The 21,705-nt window shown below is 46.7% G+C and overlaps 1 protein-coding gene across 2 annotated transcripts in view; it reads right to left on the bottom strand.

Annotated features, from left to right (window-relative positions):
• The window catches only part of Hkdc1 (hexokinase domain containing 1), a 43,463-nt gene that overhangs the window by 1,439 nt on the left and 20,319 nt on the right, over positions 1–21,705 (bottom strand). For both annotated transcript variants that reach the window (XM_070020946.1, XM_070020947.1), the window contains 11 exons: positions 19,453–19,636; positions 17,679–17,834; positions 15,842–16,075; positions 14,003–14,307; positions 11,387–11,532; positions 11,184–11,303; positions 7,479–7,574; positions 7,222–7,321; positions 4,727–4,910; positions 2,134–2,289; positions 689–922 (listed from right to left, as the gene is read on the bottom strand). In XM_070020946.1, coding sequence (XP_069877047.1) covers positions 689–922; positions 2,134–2,289; positions 4,727–4,910; positions 7,222–7,321; positions 7,479–7,574; positions 11,184–11,303; positions 11,387–11,532; positions 14,003–14,307; positions 15,842–16,075; positions 17,679–17,834; positions 19,453–19,636 — 1,915 coding nt within the window. The remainder of the gene's footprint in view (positions 1–688; positions 923–2,133; positions 2,290–4,726; positions 4,911–7,221; positions 7,322–7,478; positions 7,575–11,183; positions 11,304–11,386; positions 11,533–14,002; positions 14,308–15,841; positions 16,076–17,678; positions 17,835–19,452; positions 19,637–21,705) is intronic.

Raw genomic sequence — 21,705 nt, forward strand, 5'->3', positions numbered from 1 at the left:
GAATTTTATGAGCTTGTTAATATATTTTCTTTTTGCCAAAACAAAATATGAAACATTGACATAAAAAAAAACCCAGCTTTGGGCTGGGAAGGTGGCTCAGTGGTAGAGCGCTTGCCTTGCATGCATGAGGCCCTGGGTTCAATTCCTCAGCACCACATAAGAAAAAAGAAAAAAGAAAAAAGCCGGAAGTGGTACAGTGGCTCAAGTGGTAGAGCGCTAGACTTGAGCTGAAGAGCTGAGGGATAGCGCCCAAGCCCAGAGTTCAGACCCCATGACCAGACCCCCCCCAAAAAAAACAAAAAAAAAAACAGCTTTTCTGCTAAGCACCAATGAGCCAGTGGCTCATGCCTATAATCCTAGCTATTTAGGAGCCAAGATCTAAGTTCAGAGCCCATCCTGGGCAAATTGAGTCTCAAGATGCTTATCTCCAATTAACCAGAAAAAAAAGCTAGAGCTAGAGGCATGATTCAAGTAGTATAGCACCAACTGTAAGCAAAAAAGCTGAGCAAGAGCTCAAAGCCTTGAGTTCAAGCCCACGGACAGGCATAAAACCTGCACACATCTTGTTCTAGAATCTAGGTGGTAGATGTTGGTGCTGCTGACCTTGTAGACCTGAAGAGTCTGGAGTCTACAGACGCAGGCCCACATTTTCACATGATCCCTTCCCACTCTGTTCACAGGTACTCACTGAGGGTGGAGCTTGTATAAGGTGCCATCTACACCCACAGTGAGTTTCAGGTGCTCCAGCCCCTGGTCTTCTCTCCTTTTCTCCACAATGGCAGCTAGGCCTGCACCACAGAGCTGGGCTGCCCTCCGGGACACGGCTCCACACACCTCCTTTACTATGATGCTGTCTTCACATGTGCTGTCCAGGCCCAGCTGCTGCAGGATCCTCCTGACCTGGAGAAGAGCCAACCGGTCGCTGTGGGCAAGCAAGGCAGGATGTCAGAGACTGCTTCCTGGGGTTCAGAAGCTGTTCAATGTGATCTAGAGCCTTATCTCCCATTAACCCCCAAAAGCCAGAAGTAAAGCTGTGGCTCAAGAGACAGAGTACCAGTCTTGAGCAAAAAAGCTGAGCCAGAGTATGAGGGCCTGAATTCAAACCCCAGTACTGGTACAAGGGGGAGGGGGAATGAGAGAGAATGAGAACTATTAAAGATATATAGCCAGGTAGGACTGTGATCTGCTGATTTCTACCTCCAAATAGGTAGGATGATTACAAGCTTCCTCAGAGCCACATAGATAAGTTATTGTGAAAATATTTCATGCCATGGAAAATGATCATGGCATAAGGGGGGGAAAGATGATATAAACTACATACTATTTTATCTCAGGCTTAAGTGTATTTGTTTTCTTTTATTTTGTCCTCACAGAAAAAAAAATAGGAGAGCAGTGATTCAGATGTTAGTAGGTTTATAGGTAATGCTTATTTTCTTCTACTTATCTGTATTTTTTGACTTTCTGAACTTTCTGTTTTTAGGGTGAATAAAAAGGAAGCCTGCAGTTTCTCCCTGCTTTCTTTATGGTTTATTGAGTTATTTAATATATATTTCCTCCCTTGATCCCAGGGAAACTCTGGGGATTAAGCAGCAATTGTTTATCTTATAAAGAAGTAAACAGAGCTCCAGAGAGAGGAAACAAGTCCCACAACAGACAGACAGACAGACAGGTCAAGAGCTGAAGCTTACACCCAGGCTCTGGGACTGTAAATCCTAGGCCCTTTCCCTGAGAAGAACTGTCTCTAGCAGGTGTGAAATGGACCACTGTCAGAAGAGCATCTGAGATAAGAGTCTCACAGACTTTCTTGCCCAAGATAGCACTGAACCTCCATCCTCATACCTCAGCCTCCTAAGCAGCTAGGATTAGAGGCATGAGTCACTGGTGCCCAGCAAGACCTGAAATTTACAAATGGAAACATCCAGGCAGCAGAGCTATGGTTCAGGTGGTAGAACACTAACCTTGAGTAAAAACAAACAAACAAACAAACCCCTCAAGGACAGTGCTCAGGTCCTGAGTTCAAGCCCCAGGACAAGCACCAAAAACAAATAAAACTCAAATCTTCCTGACCTTGACATAACAGCACATCCCATTCTGAGTGTCTCCCACCAAGCAAGTAAACTGATCACACATCACCTTTCAATCTGGGACAGGAATTTGGTCTCAAAGATGCCCCTGGTCCGGAGACGCTCTGAGATCTGTCCTCGGAAGAGGAGACCCCGCTTGGTCAGGTCAATCAGGATTTGCCGTACAATCTCCCCCAGGTACATCCCACTGGTCATTTTCTCATATCTGGGAGAAGAGGGATAAATAAGGCTGGTGAGGGCAGGGAAATCAGTCCTGGCCTGTTTCTGCAGACTGCCATAGGAGGGCATGTCATTGATGTAACCACAGGCCTGGCTCAGGCAGGCCCAGAGAGATGCAATGCAGAAGACAGTGTCATGTGAGAAAGCCAGGCTTTGGAACCACATGAACCAAGAGCCAGACCCAGCTCTTCCATATCTTGACTGCACAAAGTAAGCAAGTACTGTGAGCTGGCATCCCCCAAACCGAAAAGAGATAAGAACCCCACAAGAACACAGAGGTAGGGTGTCGCTACCGCCTCGACCAGCAAGGAAGACGCAACACCGAACTCTTCTCTCTGCAGTTTATTCAGGACCTTTGAGTAATCTTCTGACCCCAACCCCGGGGAGAATGCTCCACAGCCTTAAGTACCCGCTGGGTAGCCAACCCTGATACACCACGTGGGAACCACCAATAGGTTCAGGTGCGCGGAAGCAAGCCAGATTCTTTGCCTTAGCCATATAAGGAGTTATTTACCACAGAGAGCACTCGCCATCGGGAAGGCGGAGGGCGGAAGCCGGTGCCATCTTCCAGGTGCGGCCTCTCGCAGCTCTCTACAGTAGGGTCTAGCACCACAGGCACTAAGTCAAAATCCCTTTCCTGGCCTCCAAGCCAACAACCCTCCACCCCCACCCGTGGCAAGCTTTGTGCTACCAGTCTCTTACAAGAGAGTCTTCACTTTGCATTTGACTCCACATGTCTTCAAATTTGACTTCAAACAATAATTTTGAAGGATTATACACCAAGAGTGCTCAAAGATGTTTCTTCCTTTCCTTTTTTACTGTTTTTTTTTTCCGTTGTGGTTGGTCACAGGGCTTGAACTCAGAGCCTGAACACTATCCTTGAGTTTTTCTGCTCAAGGCTAGCACTCTCTCACTCTACTTCTAGTTTTCAGATGGTGAATTGGACATGAGTCTCAGGACCTCTTCTGCCCAGACTGGCTTTGAACCACAATCCTCAGATCTCAGCTTCCTGAGTAGCTAGGATTGCAGGTGTGAGCCACCAGGTCCCAGCTCCTTCCCCTTTTCTACCAGCTGTGAAGCTCCACAGGGCCAAACAGCAAGGAGGACAGGTGGCCAGGCACTAGAGTGTGAACAGTGATCACACCATTACTCACAATCACACACTGCTGGACTCCCACTGCCTACCGGGGCGAATGGAATACAGAGCCTCCTGACACTTATGTATGTGCTGGGCTTATGTTGTCTAAAATGTCCAACACCTCTACAGTCAAAGGACCCAATATCAGGACAGAAAACTCATGTTGACTGGGAGGCAAATTCACAAGTTCTTCCTCCTAAACTCTCAGTCAAGACACAAAAGTTGTGAGGAACTTGCTTCTTGAAGGAGGTATGGAACTCAGATGTCCCAACTGGAGAGTGAAAGATCAGGCCCCATGGCTTTTTGTGTCTTATGTTTTTTGATTAATTATTGGGCCTATTGTAACTCAACTGCCTCCTGATGACAAAAACTAACACCAAAAGAAATTGAGGACTTGTCCAGGCCTCATCTGGACATTATTCTCAGCTTAACAGTTACCAAGCTGTCTTTGGCCAAGACAGTTCCTCACACACCCCACCCACTCAGGCCCCCAAACTGCACATCAACCCATACAATAGAACACAGGTTTCCCCTTTACTATATTATGGTGTTGCAGTTAGGCCACATGGCCTGCAAAACCTAAAACATTTGCTATCTGGCCCTTTAAAGAAAAGCTTTGCCAACCCTGTTCTAGAGATTAGGCCTTGGCTAACAAGCAAGACTTGCTCTATTTTGCTTTATCTCTGCCCACTCTTCCTCTCATCCCAGGAAAGGCAGTCCTCTCAGAATGCAGGTGAACACCTACTCCAATGGTTTATAAAGCCATGCATTATTTTCAGTCTGGAATGAACCTCACAAAGGCTGATGATCTCTGGTTAAGACATGACAACATGGCAAAAACTAGCCTCCCAGCCATCCCTCCTCTAGAACAAAGCCTTCCCGCCTGCCTGGCAGCCAAGCTTTAAAATGGTTGAAGACATTACCCCCTGGCCCGATCTATGAAAAGCCCATGGAGAGAACTCATTCACTAGGTCCCACAACTCTTGGTGCTCCATGACACAGGCTAGTGAAGAGAGATTCTGACAGCTCTGCTTCCTTCCAGAGCTACCATTTACCCTCATGGCATTTGATGGTAAAAAGGACCCCCCCCCTTTCCTGTTGCCAATCAGAAACATCATAATATTTTGTTTTCATTCCAGGAAGATACTTCACCGATATCCGATGCAGACAGGTAATGAATATACAAAGCTATCATGTCCATGGTGTGACAATGGCACCTCTCCCCAGCTCTAGAAAAGGTGCTCACTGCAGAACCTGTATAAATGCACACATCCTCCCTCCTCACCTCTGTTTGCCAGGATTCAGGGACCCCTCATCCACCTCCTTGTCATACTGTGTCCGGATGTCATCTATGCAGCCATTGTCTCCGAATCCTCCCCACTCTGTGTTGATGCACATCTTCCCTTCGTCCCCTTCCACCAGCTCGATGTTCCTCATCTCCTCCATGTAGCACATGTTGCTTCCTGTCCCTAGAAGGAATTGTGAAGGCACTTTGGACCCCATGGACAGTACCAGGTCCGAGAGAGGCCAGGGAATAAAAGTTGAGGCTTGGACTCAGCATCAAAAACAATACTTATCCCAAGGCATTGGTGGCTCATGCCTGTAACCCTAACTACTCAGAAGGCTAAGATCTGAGGATCACGGTTCAACGCCAGCCCAGGCAGGAAAGTCTATGAGACTCTTATCTCCAATAAGCCACTCAGAAAATAGGAAGTGGCACTGTGGTTCAAGTGGTAGAGTACTCGCCTTGAGCTAAAGAGCTGAGGGACAGTGCCCAGGCGCAGAGTTCAAGCCCCATGACTGACAAAAAAAAAGTCAAAATGAACTCTAGGAAATGCAAACAAGAGGGGTTTTGTTTCTTTGTTTTTTTTCTTTTTGTCTTGTTTGTTAGGGTAAAGGACAGAAATGGAGGGACAAAGGGTGAATAAATACAGAAGTGGTACTCACGAGACACTATGTTGAAAATGAACTATAACTGTGAGTGGGGATGGGAGGGGAAAGCTGGGAGTGAGTGAGGGAAGGGGTGACATTGTCCAAAAAGAAACGTACTCTTTACCTGATTTATGTAACTGTAACCCCCTCTGCACATCACCTTTGTAATAACAATAAAACATTTTTTAGAGTTGAGGCTTGGAGTAAGACTAAGCCGAACAATATTCCAGCTTTATACTCAGTCGGTTAGTCTTAAGTACCTTATCTTTCAGGGGCTATTTGGACCTATAAAAAAGGAAATGATGCCTACCTACTGGTTTGTTGTAAGTTAAAAATTAAGTGGTATTTGTAGGTTTTCTCCACATGGTAGGTAAGTGTCCAGTGAACAGTACTTATCATCATCATCATCATCATCATCATCATCATCATCATCATCAAATGACAAAGACATGCCAAGCTTCTGAAGAGCCATAGACTTGGCAGGCAGAGCTTCAAGGGGTCATGAGAAATCCTCTGATCTTAGATAAGCAAACATTTGGCACTCACGCACCACCCTCTCCTCCCTTGCACATGACCTGGACAACTCTTCTAAACACAGTGGTTCAGGCAACTCTTAGGACCAATGACGCAGACCTCTCTATCCTCCAGAGCTGGCCTAACTCTTCCCACAGATGATGGAGTTCAAGTCAGAAAGAATAAGCAACTGCCCAGGTTCAAAAGTAAGTAGGAGGGGCTGGGAAGGTGGCTCAGTGGTAGAGCGCTTGCCTTGCATGCATGAGGCCCTGGGTTCGATTCCTCAGTACCACATAAGAAAAAAGAAAAAAAGCCGGAAGTGGTGCTGTGGCTCAGGTAGAGTACTAGCCTTGAGCTGAAGAGCTGAGGGACAGTGCCCAGGCCCAGAGTTCAGGCCCCATGACCAACCAAAAAAAAAAGTAAGTAGGAATCCAAGTGAGCCAGAGCCTCTGCCTGGCTCCATCCCTCTATGATTCATATTCAGGAAGTCCAACTAACACCCTAGAAAACTCAACCAGATTCTGCCTCTACGCAACTGTGCCTGTCACCTGGAAGGCATTTCCTCTATCTCTATCGGTTCAAATCTCACTTGGCTCCCATCCTCTTAGGATGACTCATCTTTCTAGATCCAATCTTGGTCTTGCTTACTGCAAGACTTCTTCCAAAGGCCCTTAAAAGGCCTGCATTGCCTTAGACCTTTCCCTTCCCCTCTTCTAAGTTTTCTTCCAACTCTTCCCCTTACCATTCAACCAGAAGTAGGCAGGTAGCAGAGGAAGTACACACTTGGAGCTGGAGTGAGAATGGCTTGGTCAATCCTGGGCCAACATGAGTACTGTCCACCTGATAGCTGGTCCCATGGCCATAATTTGAATATCTCTTCCTTTCCTGTCATCTCCTTTCTCAACAAAAAAAGGATGACTGTGGCTTAGAACCCTTAATGGTAAATTATGTTAGGTAGAAATGTAGGAATGAAGTAACCTGAACCCCAATCTTAGTGAAGGCCACCTCTACCTTGGATGGAGCCTCTAAGTGATGGATCAATGACCCCTACCACTTTAAGGCTCAAAGATAGCATCAAAAAGACAGGCTCATGCCTGTAATCCTAGTACTCAGGAGGCTGAGATCTGAGGATAATGGTTTAAAGCCAGCCGGGACAGGAAAGTCTGTGAAACTCTTATCTCCAATAAACCACCAGAAAACCAGAGGTGGCGCCGTGGCTCAAATGGTAGAGTGCTAGCCTTGAGGGACAAAGCCCAGGCCCAGAGTTCAAGTCCTATGACTGACAAAAATAAGACAGGCTGGGAGTAGGCCAGTGGGCCACAACTGAGCACTTACCTGCAATCAAGCCAATCTCACAGTTAGGATCTTCATAGCCACAGGTCATCATGGTCCCCACTGTATCATTCACCACTGCAACGATGTCCAGGTCAAACTCCTGCAAAGGAAGCAGCCTTATTGGAAGCAGACTTCCCAGGGGCCTGTGAGCCCAAGGCAGCAGAGGCCTGTGTCACAGGGACTGGGCACGAGATGGCAGAGCAGAGGGATGTGGGGGAAGGGACAAGGCAGGCACAAGCCTCAACATCATGTCCTACATTTCTCCTCTTGATAGCCTCCCTGAGCATGTCCACCACGTCTTCCCCTTCACAGTCAGTGGCTTTGAAGCCTTTGGTCCATCCTATGAGTGTTCCCTGAAAGAAAGGAGGGGGGGCACTTACTCAAGCAGTGGCTCACAAGCTGTGCACTATGCAACTTCTACATCTAGGAGACATGAGGCAACTGGACATCCTTGCTAGTCAGGTGTGTGGACTTTGCAGTATGTATTTACTGCAGTCCTAACTCAACACAGAGGAAGCATGGAGTAGGGTGGCCAGATAAGCCATAATCTTCAAGAGTCAGGTGCTAACTTCTGAGGCACACTGTTACCACACAGAATCAAAAGCTATGTCAGGTGATCCCACTTCTAATTTAGCCCACCACGGATTAAGATATCATCCAAGGTAGAGTTACAAAATGCAGGCCAAGGCTTTACTCTTCAGTGAACACCAGACATACCCATATTCCAACAAGAGCAAGGAGACCACTCATCCTACACAGCAGCATAAAAAATCTTTTTTTAAAGTTTTATTTACTTTTTGTATTTATGTGGTACCAAGGAATAGAACCCAGGTCCTCATGCATGCTAGACAAACACTCTACCAGGAAGCCACATTCCTGCCTAAAAACATTTTTCTTTTTTTGGTTGTGGGGCTTGACTTCTGGGCTTGGGTATGTCCCTCAGCTCAAGGCAAGTGCTCTACCACTTGAGCCACAGTGCCACTTCCAAACAAATCTTAATTTAGCAGTGAGAGAAGGCTGGAAAGAGAGAATAGTGTTACGTATACACTGTTACATTAAAGCTCACTAGACATACACACAGTGAATTAATCTGTTTGTTGTTTTTTGTGTGCCAGTCCTGGGGCTTGAACTCAGGGTTTGAGCATAGTCTCTGAGCTTTTTTCTCTCTCAAGGCTGGCACTCTATCTCTTGAGCCACAGTTCCACTTCTGGCTTTTTGGTGGTTAATTGGAGATATGAATTTCATGGGCTTTCCTGCCCAGGCTGACTTTCAACCATGATCTTCAGATCTCAGCCTCTCAAGAAGTTAGGGTTATAGGGCTGGGAAGGTGGCTCAGTGGTAGAGCGCTTGCCTTGCATACCTGAGGCCCTGGGTTCGATTCCTCAGCACCACATAAGCAAAAAGAAAAAAAGCCGGAAGTGGCGCTGTGGCTCAAGTGGTAGAGCGCTAGCCTTGAGCTGAAGAGCTGAGGGACAGCGCCCAGGCCCAGAGTTCAGGCCCCACGACCGGACACAAAAAAAAAAAAAAAAAAAAAAAGAAGTTAGGGTTATAGTGTGAGCCACCAGCACTTGGATCCTATTAGTTTTTTTAAATTATACACGTGCTTGAATCTGGAATACGATATGCAGCTTGAATGGTTGTCTCTGGGTGCAACATCCTGAGTGACATTCTTTTTATTTGTGACAGTCCTAGGGCTTGAACTCAGGGCTTGGGAACTGTCACTGAGGGGTGTGTGTGTGTGTGTGTGTGTGTGTGTGTGTGTGTGTGTGTGTGTATGCGTGCGTGCATGCTTGTTGGTCATGGGGCTTGAACTCTGGGTCTGGGAACTGTCCCTCAGCTCTTCAGCTCAAGGCAAGTGCTCTACCACTTGAGCCACAGCACCACTTTCCAGTTAATTGAAGATAAGAGTCTCATGGACTTTCCTGCCCAAGCTGGCCTGGATCCTCAGATCTCAGCCTCCTGAGTAGCTAGGATTACAGGGATGAGCCACTGGTGTCCTAGTGAGGGTTTTTTTTGTTGTTTTGTTTTGTTTTGTTTGCTCAAGCCTGACACTCTACCATTGAGCCACAAGTTCACTTCTGGATTTTTGGTAGTTTATTGGAGATAAAAGTCTCATGGACTTTCTTTGGCTTTGAATCTTGATCCTCAGATATTAAACACCTAAATAGCTAAGATTACAGGCATGAGCCACCAGCATGTGACTCTGACTGTCTATATTCTTTAGCTTTTCTAAAAATTAATATGGCTATTTTTATAACACTGAAAGCCAGGTGCCAACAAACAAACAAAAAAAAAAAAACACCACAAAAATAGTGATTTGAAGCTGCCAGCAAATCCAATGGCAGCTCTCAAACCCTGTGGCTACCTGACCCTCTCCTGAGACCTCAGCCAGCAATCATGTTTCCACCTCAGCACATTTCTTGGCACCCTGGACCCGCCCCCCCCCCTCCCCCTGCTCCTTCCATGGATGGTATATAGAGAGACAAGTAGAGGAATACCCTTCTTATACTTGTCACTATACACACCAAAAAAAATTTATTATATCTCCCCTTCATAGGTGACTTTGTCTCCAACTGCCTACCTTCTTCACCATGCTTCACAGGCTTGTCAGTGCTGTCAGAGGAGACAGGTCTGGAAGGGCGGTTCTCCTGGGTGAGAGGCTCAGCTACGTCCTGACCCATTAGGCCCATCAATCATTCAGCACCATGGACAGCTGCGCGTGGCACTATTTCCCATCAGGTATTAATTTTTAATGGGCCCAGTGACATAAGGATGCATTAGTCTTTTTTTTTAAGTGTTTTTTTTTTTAAAGGAGAAAGCAAAAACAAAAACAAAAAAAAAGCCAGACCAGGTAGGAAAGTCTGTGAGACTCCTAACTCCGATTAATTACAAAAAAAAAAAAAAAAAAGGTGCCAAAGGATAGATATGGTTCAAGTGGCAAAGTGCCAAATGAGCAAAAAAAGCTAATGGCCTGAGTTCAAGCTCCCATATCAGAAAAAAAAGAAGAACTTAGAAATGACAAAGTATTGTGGTGAGCATGCATAGTTTTTAGGAAAACACTATTCCTTTGTTGTTGTCGTTGTTGCCAGTCCTGGTACTTGAACTTGGGGCCTGGGCACTGTCCCTGAGCCTCTCTGTGCTCAAGGCTAGCACTCTACCACTTGAGCCACAGTACACTTTTGGCTTTTTCTGTTCATGAGGTACTGAGTGCTAGGCAAGCACTCTACTACTAAGCCACATTCCCTATTCCATTTTATAGAAAGAATTTGAGCATCCATGGATTTTGGTGCCTCTGGAAAGTCCACAGTACAACCTCAGCAGACAGCAAGGGATGACCATTCCCTAAATTCCCTCCCCCACAAAATAATGAAAAATAGAAAGTTATAAGTAAAAAACATTAAGTAGTTCAAGTGCCACCCTGTATTTTCAGCTGCCCCGAATCAGTGACCCATAAAAAAGCAGTTAGCTGGGCCCTGGTGGCTCATGCCTGGAGTCCTAGCTACTGAGGAGGCTGAGATATGAGGATCATAATTTGAAGCCAGCCCAGACAGGAAAGCCCATTAAACTCTTATCTCCAATTAATCACAGAAATACATGGAAGTGGTGCTGTGGCTCAAGTGGTAGAGCACTAGCCTTGAGCAAAAGGAGCTTGGGGACAGTGCCCAGGCCCTGAGTTCAAGCTCCAGGACCAGAAAGAAAGAGAGGAAAAAGAAAGAAAGAAAGAAAGAAAGAAAGAAAGAAAGAAAGAAAGAAAGAAAGAAAGAAAGAAAGAAAGAAAGGAAGGAAGGAAGGAAGGAAGGAAGGAAGGAAGGAAGGAAGGAAGGAAGGAAGGAAGGAAGGAAGGAAGGAAGGAAGGAAGGAAGGAAGGAAGGAAGGGTGAACAGTGACTCAGAGGAACACTGGGGTGTCCCCCAATGGAGGACAGCTTCTTGGCTGGCTATGAGCCTGGTGAGGGGTCTTACCTTGTCAATGCTCATCTGCCTGCAGGGAAAGGAGAAGGTGAAGCCCAAGGGTAGCTGGGCTCCCTTGAGGCCCATGTAGTCCAGAAAGTCAGCAATGCACTGCACAATGTGGTCAAAGAGCTGCCGGGAGAGAATGGCATTCATGCAAGGTGGGCACTGATCAGGGCAGGAGGCTGGGCACGAGACCCATCCCGGGCACTCACCTCTTCACCAGTGCCCTGCATGATCTCCAGAGGGATGGCAAAGATCTTGTTGTACATACGCACTGACCTCCGCCCACTTCTGATCTTCACCAGGAGGACCCGGAAGTTAGTTCCCCCCAAGTCCAGGGCAAGAAACTTTCCTTTCTCTGTGGTGGAGAGAGGAAGCATATTGCATATATTGCACCAGCATATACTGAACAGGTGCAAGCCCTGCAGACCCACAGCCTTCCTTCCTGGGATCCTACTTGAAAAGGGCTTCAGGCCTTGGGCTGGCATCTGCAGCTGGTCTGTCAGCCTGCATTTTCCCTGTGGCAAAGTTCAGGTCCAGGTGTCACTAAGAGCCCTGGATCAGGGCACTGGTGGCTCATGCCTGTAATCCCAGCTACTCAGGAGGCTGAGATCTGAAGATCGAGGTTCAAAGCCAGCCTGGGCAGGAAAGTCTGTGAGACTCTTATCTCCAAATAACCACCAGAAAATGGGAAGTGGTGCTGTGGTTCAAGCGGGAGAGCCCTAGCCTTGAGCTGAAGAGCTCAGGGACAGGGCCCAGGCCCAGGCCCAGAATTCAAGCCCAACAAAAAGAAAGAAAGAAAGAAAGAAAGAAAGAAAGAAAGAAAGAAAGAAAGAAAGAAAGAAAGAAAGAAAGAAAGAAAGAAAGAAAGAAAGAAAGAAAGAAAGAAAGAAAGAAAGAAGAAAGAAAGAAGAAAGAAAGAAAGGAAAGAAAGAAAGGAAGGAAAGAAAGAAAGAAAGAAAGAAAGAAAGAAAGAAAGAAAGAAAGAAAGAAAGAAAGAAAGAAAGGAAGAAAGAAGGAAGGAAGGAAAGAAAGAGAAAGAAAGAGAGAGAGAAAGAGAGAAAGAGAGAAAGAGAGGGAGGGAGGAAGGAAGGAAGGAAGGAAGGAAGGAAGGAAGGAAGGAAGGAAGGAAGGAAGGAAGGAAGGAAGGAAGGAAAGGAAAAAAAGAAAAAAGGATGGAACAGGGCCCAGACCCAGAGTTCAAGCCCAACAATGAAAGAAAGAAAGAAAGAAAGAAAGAAAGAAAGAAAGAAAGAAAGAAAGAAAGAAAGAAAGAAAGAAAGGAAGGAAGGAAGGAAAGAAGGAAGGAAGGAAGGAAGGAAGAAGGAAGGAAGGAAGGAAGGAAGGAAGGAAGGAAGGAAGGAAAGAAGAAAGGAAGGAAGGAAGGAAGGAAGGAAGGAAGGAAGGAAGGAAGGAAGGAAGGAAGGAAAGAAAGAAAAGAAAAGAAAAGAGCCCTGAACCAGAGAGAGGTAAGGGACCTGGCAGGTCTGAGCACTGGTTTCTCATCTTCAGCAAGAGTGGTCAGGTCCAAAGCCACATCTGCAGAGTGAGGAGACTGGGACTCTGCGAGTCCTCTCAGAGCTGAACACCACTGACCAATGGCCTACTTGGAAAGCTCAAGGCACTGTGTCTTGAATGCAGGGAATCTGGCAAAGTGCATGCTAAAACGGACACTCCAGGGGCCTTTGAGGGTAACTCAGGCTGGGCCACCCTCACTGCAAGGAGCTCTGGGTATCATCCTGTCTGAAGAGCCCAGAAGAATCCCTCCTCACAAGCATGAAACAATCCTCTTCCTTGCTTTCCCCTGGTCCCCCTGGCACTGCCTAAAAAATATAACAAGTCCTATCACCATGGGGCCATACAGCACACACATGTATGGATGTACATATCACACACACACACACACACACACACACACACACACACACACACACACACACACACACACACACACACACACATACGGTAAGCCAAGGCACAAAGGTTCAGAAGAACTAAACTTCTACTTTATGTTTCCTTCCCTTCCTTAGCAGATCTGAATCTAAAAATTTTAAAACAGAACCCTTAGGGGCTGGGAAGGTGGCTCAGTGGTAGAGCGCTTGCCTTGCATGCATGAGGCCCTGGGTTCGAGCCCTCAGCACCACATTAAGCAGAAAAAGTCGGAAGTGGAGCTGTGGCTCAAGTGGTAGAGTGCTAGCCTTGAGTTCAGGCCCCATGACCAAAATAAATAAATAAACAAACAAACAAATAAACAAACAGAACCCTTGGCTGGGAAGGTGGCTCAAGTGGTAGAGTGCTAGCCTTGAGCTGAAGAGCTGAGAGACAACGTCCAGGCCCAGAGTTCAGGCCCCACGACTGACAAAAAATTACATTAAATTAAAAAATAAAAACAGAACCCTTCACTGTGGTTAGTCTTTTGTTGGAGCCTTTTGTTGTTATTGCGTTTTGCTTTGTTTCATTTTGTCTAAAACAATGTAACAGCTTGTAATCTAGGCTGGCCTGAAACTCAGGATCTTCCAGAGTTCATCAGTTCCATTCATACTCGGCTGATTTAAGGGTTTGGTTTTGTTTGGAGGTGGGGGGTTGATTATTTTCTGACATTACTGAAGCCTAGAGTCCTGTCCCTTAGCTTATTCATTTGAGATTAGTGCTCTACCACTCAAGCCACAGCCTCATTTTTGACTTTTTGGTGATTGAGGTAACTACAATCATAAGGTCTCAACCTCTTGAGTAGCAAGGATTACAGGTGTGAGCCACTGGTGCCCAGCAGTTTTAAGTTTTGAGGGTAGCTGTGTGTGACCATTCAGAGAGGAGGCTGTGGTCCCTACCTGTGCCATCCGGCATCCCACAGACATAGGTGGGTAGCATCTTGACTGTGGCCAGTGCGTGGGTCTTCTTCTTCAGTCCATACTCTAGCTCAGCTCTCATCCTGTCCTGCACACCAGCAAGCTGCTCACGGGTCAGCTGGAACAAAGCCAGCACCTTGTCAATCTGCTTCCGCTGGGCCTGGACACGGGAAGCCACTGCTGTCACCATTGCGGCTCCCTTGGTGCTGCCACTCTCTGACAGGAGGAAACGGACATCACAGTTTGGGACCAGCCTCCTCACCACCTTGTGCAGACGTTTGGGGTACCTAAAGGTAGGGAGGATAGGGAAATACTGAGAATCATCAAGGCCAAGTCTAGCCAGTGGAAACAGACAGAAGAGAAGGAGGGAGCTGGCCCTGGGCAGCATGCTTGGCCAGGACCCAGCCCTTGAGGTAGTGTGTGTGTGTGTGTGTGTGTGTGTGTGTGTGTGTGTGTGTGTGTGTGAGAGAGAGAGAGAGAGGGGGGGGGGGAGAATGAGAGAGAGAGAGAGAGAGACTAGGACACTGGGACAATGGAAGGAGCATTAGGAAGTGCCCATTTGATGCACTGATGTTTCATGTAAGGCAGGTCCATGTGTGATATGCTGACTGAATATTATCTGGCCAGTGGGAAGGATCTTTTCCTGCCCAGGCTGCCTTTGAACCTTGATCCTCAGATCTCAGCCTCCTGAGTGGCTAGGATTACAGACGTGAGCCACTGGCACCTGGCAATGGGAAGGCTCTTTTACAGCTCTTTGTTTTTTTGGTCATGGGGTCTGAACTCTGAGCCTGGGCACTGTCCCTCAGCTCTCTGAGCCACAGCGTATGTGGTGCTGAGGAATCGAACCCAGGGCCTCATGCATGCGAGGCAAGCACTCTACCACTGAGCCACCTTCCCAGCTCCTTTTGTAGCTCTTTCCAGAGTATACCCACCTGACTCCCAATGCCACCTCTGTCAGCCAAAGGAGCTTTTGCTCTCTATAATTCTGAGAAATTCTCATTTCTGTGTCTTCCTACCAGGATCCTTCATACAAGGTGTACCTTACCCGATAACAGTCTTACAAATAGAAAGTATTTAATAAATAATACAGTGATACATGGATGGGGGAATGCAGACATCCATGTATGCATGGATGCATGGATAGATGGGTGATGGACATATGGATGGATGCATGGATGGAATGGATGAATGGGTACATACATGCATGGATGTATACCAAGATGAATGGATGGATAAATGGGTGAGTGGATGGATGGACAGATGGATGGCCTTCCTAGTTAGGCAATGGCTTTTTTTCCCTGGTCCTGGGCTTGAACTCTGGGCCTGAGCTCTGTCCCTAAGCTTCTTTTGCTCAAGGCTAGTGCTCTACCACTTGAGCCACACTGTTTTCTGAGTAGTAAAGAGTCTCATGGACTTTCCTGCCTGGGCTGGCTTCAAACTGTGATCCTCAAATCTCAGCCACCTGAGTAGCTAGGATTATAGGCATGAGCTACCAGTGCCCAGTTTAGGCAACGGATTTAGCAAAATATTTCTTTTAAGAATGTTTTCCAACTGGGAGACAGCAAAGAAAGGAGTGACATGGTCCAAGAAGAAAAGTACTCATTACCTGGCTTATGTAATGGTAACTCCTCTACACATCACCTTTATAATAACAATTCAAAATAGAAAATTAAAACGAGTGCTCCCCCAAAGCAACCTAGCCAGTTAGATAAAAATGCTCTCTATCTGTCGTTTCTCTTGTAATCAGTGGCTCAGATAAGCAACACAGACCAGAGCACACACCGGGCTCCCCTCCGCTGTGGGCTAGGAGGGAGCACTCACTGAGGGTGTATCTTGTAGACAGTGCCATCCATGCCCACGGTGGTCCTGAGTCTTGCCAGCTTCTTGTTCTCCCGGAGACGGGTCAGGATGGCCGCCAGCGCCGCCGCACAGAGGTTAGCAGAGCGGAACGAGACGATGGTGCAGACATGCTGGACAGCAATGCAATCAGCCTCAGAGGGCTCTAGGCCCAAATCTGTCAAAATCTCCCTTGTATTAGCAAGGCCTTCTTTATACCTAGCCAGGAAACAGGATGAGAAGATCATACTTTGCCAGACTAGGGGCTTCATCCTGGAGGAATCAGATCTTCTTCTGCCTCTCAGGACCGGGCAAATAAATAGGCTGTCTCACAATAGTAGTAGTAGTAGTAGTAGCAGCAGCAGCAGCAGCAGCAGCAGCAGCAGTAGTAATAACAAGTGGCTTCTATTTACCAGCCAATTATTATGTGACAGGTTCTTGTCTAAGGATTTTACATCTATTAACTCTTCTAATTCTCACAACAGTCCTGGGAGGAGTACTGCCATTACAAAATAACAGTATGACAGTGTGCATATGTGAGATGTGAGACACAGAGAAGGTATGTAACTTGTGTCTCATCACACAGTAAGTGCTAGAACCAAGCTTTGAACTCAGGAAATTAGACCGTAAAAACTATAATTTTTTTTGTCAGTCATGGGGCTTGAACTCTGGGGCCTGGGTGCTCTCCCTCAGCTCAAGGCTCAAGGCTAGCACTCTACCACTTGAGCAACAACACCACTTCCTGTTTTCTGGTAGTTAATTGGAGATAAGAGTCTCACAGACTTTCCTTCTCAGGCTGGCTTTGAACCTGATCCTCAGATCTCAGCCTCCTTAGTAGCTAGGATTACAGGCGTGAGCCACCGGTGCCTGACAGAACTGACACTTTCAATTACCCTGTGCTATGCTGTCATTCACAGAAACTCAGACTCAGAGTAAGCTCAGACTCTACACTGATTAGAAAAAGTAGAATAATGTCAGGGCTTGTAAGTCTGAGGAGCAAGGCACTGAGTTGACTGGGGTGGCCTCCTTCACCAGCCAGCTCTCCACTGCAGGAATCTGAATGTGGAGCTCAGATTACCAGGTCTAAAGCCAGCCTTCCTGGGAGCAGGTGGAAAGGGCTCTTTCTGTATCAAGATTCTTAGTTTGCAAGATACCTGGTGGCTCACGTCTAGAATCCTAACTACTCAAGAGGTCTGAGAATCATATTTTGAAGCCAATCTAGGCAGACAAATCTGAGGGACTCATCTCCAATTAACCCACAATAACCTGGAAGTGGAGGTGTGGCTCAAGTGGTAGAGCACCATCCTTGAGCAATAAAGCTAAGTGAGAATATGAGGCATATGCACACACCCACACTCACACATGCACACGCACGCACACACACACACACACACACACACACACACACACACACACACACACACACACACACACAATTCTTAGTTTGGATCTCACATACAGGCTTTCCAAGCTGCAAGAATGCCCTGAGAGTAGTAAAACTGTACATAAATGTGCATTTGGGGGATAATGCAGCTGAAATGAATCAGATTCTCAAATGGATCCAACATCCTAAAAACATTGCAAGACATGGAGAAAAAGTCACCCTCTGACAGCTGAGTCCCTGGCTGATAAAGACAACCATAATATGGCATCTGAGTCATGGAAAAAATTGCTAACCCGCCCAAATCTGTGCCCAGTTCTGAAGCCTGCTGTGAAGGAGGGACACCTACTGCTCCCCCATCACCTGAACACCCTACCCTTTGCCACCACCTCCCAGCCCTCTGCAGAGGTAAGGTAGTGGGGCATATGGCTGGTGACTTACTTCTCCATGGCAGCCACATGCTGTGTTTCGATCTTGCCCTTCGTGTGGAGAGCAGAGGATTTCTCACCGCCAAACAGTAGACCAGCCTTGGCCATCTTCAGCAAGATGAGCCTGACAAGTTCCCCCAGGTACAGGCCACTGATCATCTTCTCAAACCTGCAATTCAGGGAACATATCAGTGGAAGCAATGCTTTTGGCTACAAAGCATCACCTCCCAAAGCCCAGGAGTCTTGGCCCAAGGTCAAGGGCATGTGCAGGGCAGGAGCCCGAGGGACTGAGAGTCTCCAATGCAGTCAAGGAATGACGTTGGGAGGAGAGGACCACTTCATTGAGATGAACCATCCTCATCTAGTCCAGGAGAGGAAGGGTTAAGATTCTTTCCTACTCCAGAAGTCCTGGACTCCAAATCTTTATCTCCGTTCCCTCAGCCATGGGGCTGCCATTGTCGCTTTGGGCATCAGGAACTTCAATGCCACAGGCCTCAAGTAGCTTCTTACAATAAGTCAGCTATGGCTTGGCCAGGCAAGTCACAGACACAGGTGCTTTCTGCTCCTACATGGAGCTTTTGTGCACGAGACTGAAGATGCTGCTATGGGTTGGATTTGGCCTGCCCCTCAAAGGCCCATGTATGGAAGGCTTGGTATGCAGCACTACTGGGAGGTAATGGCACCTTTAAGAGGTGGGCCTAGGGAAAGATCTTCTAGTCACTGGGGCAGTGTCCTTCAAGGGAATATTGCTTTTTTCTTTCTTTCTTTCTTTCTTTCTTTCTTTCTTTCTTTCTTTCTTTCTTTCTTTCTTTCTTTCTTTCTTTCTTTTCTTTCTTTCTTTCTTTCTTCTTCTTTCTTTCTTTCTTTCTTTCTTCTCTTCTCTTTTTCCTCCTCTTCCTCCTCCTCTTCCTCTTCTTCCTCCTCCTCCTCCTTCTCCTCCTTCTCCTCCTCCTCCTTCTTCTCCTTCTTCTTCTTTATTCCACCTTGAGACTTGAATTCAATATCTGATGCTTTTGCACATTGACTGGTGCTCTACCACCTGAGTCATGCCTCCAATCCCTTTTGAGGGGATATTTGGACTGCATCCCTTTCTTTTTTGGGGGGGGTCCAGTCATAGGGCCTGAACTCTGGGCCTGGGTGCTGTCCCTCAGCTCTTCAGCTCAAGGCTAGCACTCTACCACTTGAGCCACAGTGCCACTTCCGGCTTTTTTGCCTATGTGGTGCTGAGGAATCGATCCCAGAGCCTCATGCATGCAAGGCAAGTGCTCTACCACTGAGCCACTTTCCCAGCCCCTGCATCCCTTTCTTCTTGCTCTGTCTCTTTTGCATCCAGCTATGAGATAATTAGGCTTCCTTTAGCACATTCTTCTGCCATGGCTCACCACTGACCCAGAAGCAACAGAATGAATGGAACATGGACTATGAGCTAAGATAAACCTTTGTTGATTATCTCAGGCATTTGTTACAGTAACAGCAAGCTTCCTTCTTGTCACTCTAGGCTCTTCTGTGGCCAATCACTTACCTGACTGGCAGAGCCGTATCATTTGGTTTCCAGCCTTATATCTAATGCCTTAAATGCACATACGTACTCAGGAATATGGACTGAATTAGAGTTAGGGTTAGGACCTAGAGGACAGCTCTCCATTTCCTTTGCTCACCTGTCAATACAAGCCTTGCCTTACAAACTCATAACAGATGGCTTCTCATAACCAGAGTCCTGTCCCACGGACAAAGAGGACCGGAGTGAGCCTAATGCTGGTGCCAGGATTAGAGCAGGAGGGACTCACAGTTGCTTCCCTGGGTTGAGCGAGCCAAGGTCCAGCTCCCTGTCAAATTCAGTGCGGATGTCCTCCAGGGACCCGTCGTCCCCAAAGGCCCCCCACTCCGTGTTGATGCACATCCTGCCCTCATCGCCTTCCACTAGGTCGATGTGGCTCATATCCTCCATGTAGCAGGCATTGGTGCCAGTGCCTGAAAGAGAGATCAGAGAGAATGGGTGGGCAAAGAGAAAGGGACAACTGGGCAAAACAAAGGAAGTTCAACTTGGGCATCCACCTTACGAGCATACACAAAGTGCTGTTCACTCCCACCCCAGGGCCTGGTTCTACAGAGGAAAGGAGCTTTCGCAAGACAGGGGTCATAAGAAAGGAGCTGTATATTTCTCAGGGTGTGGTTAGTGGTTTGCTACAATGGATGCAGTTATTGGGAGACAGATCCTGATAATATGTATAAGAGCTATCCCCACCCACTTACAATAAGAGGAGGAAGAGGAGTTAAGCTAACCTTGTAAATATATAAACCAAACCCTCACCAATCTAGAGTAATTTTTTTTTCAGCCTTGGGGCTTGAACTCAGGGGCCAGGTACTGTTTCTGAGGTTTTTTTGCTCAAGGCTATGTGCTCTACTACTTGAGCCACTTCAGGCTTTTTCTTTTTCTTTTTTTTTTAACTTCAGGCTTTTTCTGAGTAGTGTATTGGAGAGAAGAGGCTCATGGACTTTCCTGCCTAGGCTGGCTTCAAACCATGATCCTCAGATCTCAGCCTCCTAAGTAGCTAAGATGACAAATGTGAGCCACCAGCTACCAGCCCCAGAGTAATTGTTAATATTCAGTTGAAGCTATTTATATTCTTCTCTGTTTGATATTAAAAGTATTAGCCAAGCATCAGTAGCTCATGTCTAGCTAAGGATTACAGCTCAAAGTCAGGTAGGAAAGTCTGTGAGACTCTCATCTCCATTAAACTACCAAAAGAAGCTGGAAGTAGAGCTATGGCTCAAGTAGTAGAGCACTAGCCTTGAGCATAAGAAGCTCAGAGACAGTGCTCAGTACCCTGAGTTCAAGTCCCAGGACTGGCACACACACACAAAATTCATTACTCATGACTGGTCATAAATTGTTCTTACCATAAGCTACATTTTACCTTTGATAGGGATTATTACCCAATAAAGCAATGTTCAGGTACAAAAAATGATCCAAAGAAATGTCTCAAACACTGAGTACAAATAAATAACATTACTTTGAAATCTCCTGAGATAGTGGATAGACTCTATAATTAGAATGGATGGGGGCTGGGAAGGTGGCTCAGTGGTAGAGCGCTTGCCTTGCATGCCTGAGGCCCTGGGTTCGATTCCTCAGCACCACATAAGCAAAAAGAAAAAAGCCGGAAGTGGCGCTGTGGCTCAAGTGGTAGAGTGCTAGCCTTGAGTTGAAGAGCTGAGGGACAGCGCCCAGGCCCAGAGTTCAGGCCCCACAACCGGACCAAAAAAAAAAAAAGAATGGATGGATACACAGTAAATACTGGTGGATAACTACTCAGGAGGCTGAGATTGGAGGATTGAGATTTGGAGCCAACCCAGGCAGAAAATTCTGTGAGACTCTTATGTACAATTAACCACCAAAAAGCCAGAACTGGAGCTATGGCTCAAGTGGTAGAGTGCTAGTGTTGAATGAAAAAAACTAAGGGAGTTTGAGGCTCAAGTTTAAGCCCTAGTACTAGCATAAAAAAGAAAAAGAACCACAAGAATGGATGATTACAAATTTTGTATAAATTTACCAATATTGAATTGTACATCTAAAGCAAGAGAATTTTAATGACTCAATAAGGCTGCTTTTATTTTTGGGGGGGGGGAGGTCAGTTGTGGGGTTTGAACTCTGGGCCTGGGCGCTGTCCCTCAGCTCTTTAGCTCAAGGCCAGTGCTCTACCACTTTAGCCACAGCACCACTTCCCGTTTTCTGTTGGTTTATTGGAGATAAGAGTCTCATGGACTTTCCCGCTTGGGCTGGCTTTGAACAGTGATCTTCAGATCTCAGCCTCCTGAGTAGCTAGGATTACAGGTGTGAGCTACTGGCATCAAGCTTGCTTTAAATTTTGTGTGTGTGTGTTGGGGCTGGGAAGGTGTCTCAGTGGTAGAGTGTTTGCCTTGCATGCATGAGGCCCTAGGTTCAATTCCTGAGCACCACATAAACAGAAAAAGCTAAAAGTGGTTCTGTGGCTCAAGTGGTAGAGTGCAAGCCTTGAGCTGAAGAGTTGAGGGACAGCGAC

This window comes from Dipodomys merriami, unplaced genomic scaffold (genome assembly GCF_024711535.1).
Source record: "Dipodomys merriami isolate MVZ:Mamm:240054 unplaced genomic scaffold, mDipMer1.0.p SCAF_14, whole genome shotgun sequence".
In the NCBI taxonomy this organism is placed as follows: domain Eukaryota; kingdom Metazoa; phylum Chordata; class Mammalia; order Rodentia; family Heteromyidae; genus Dipodomys; species Dipodomys merriami.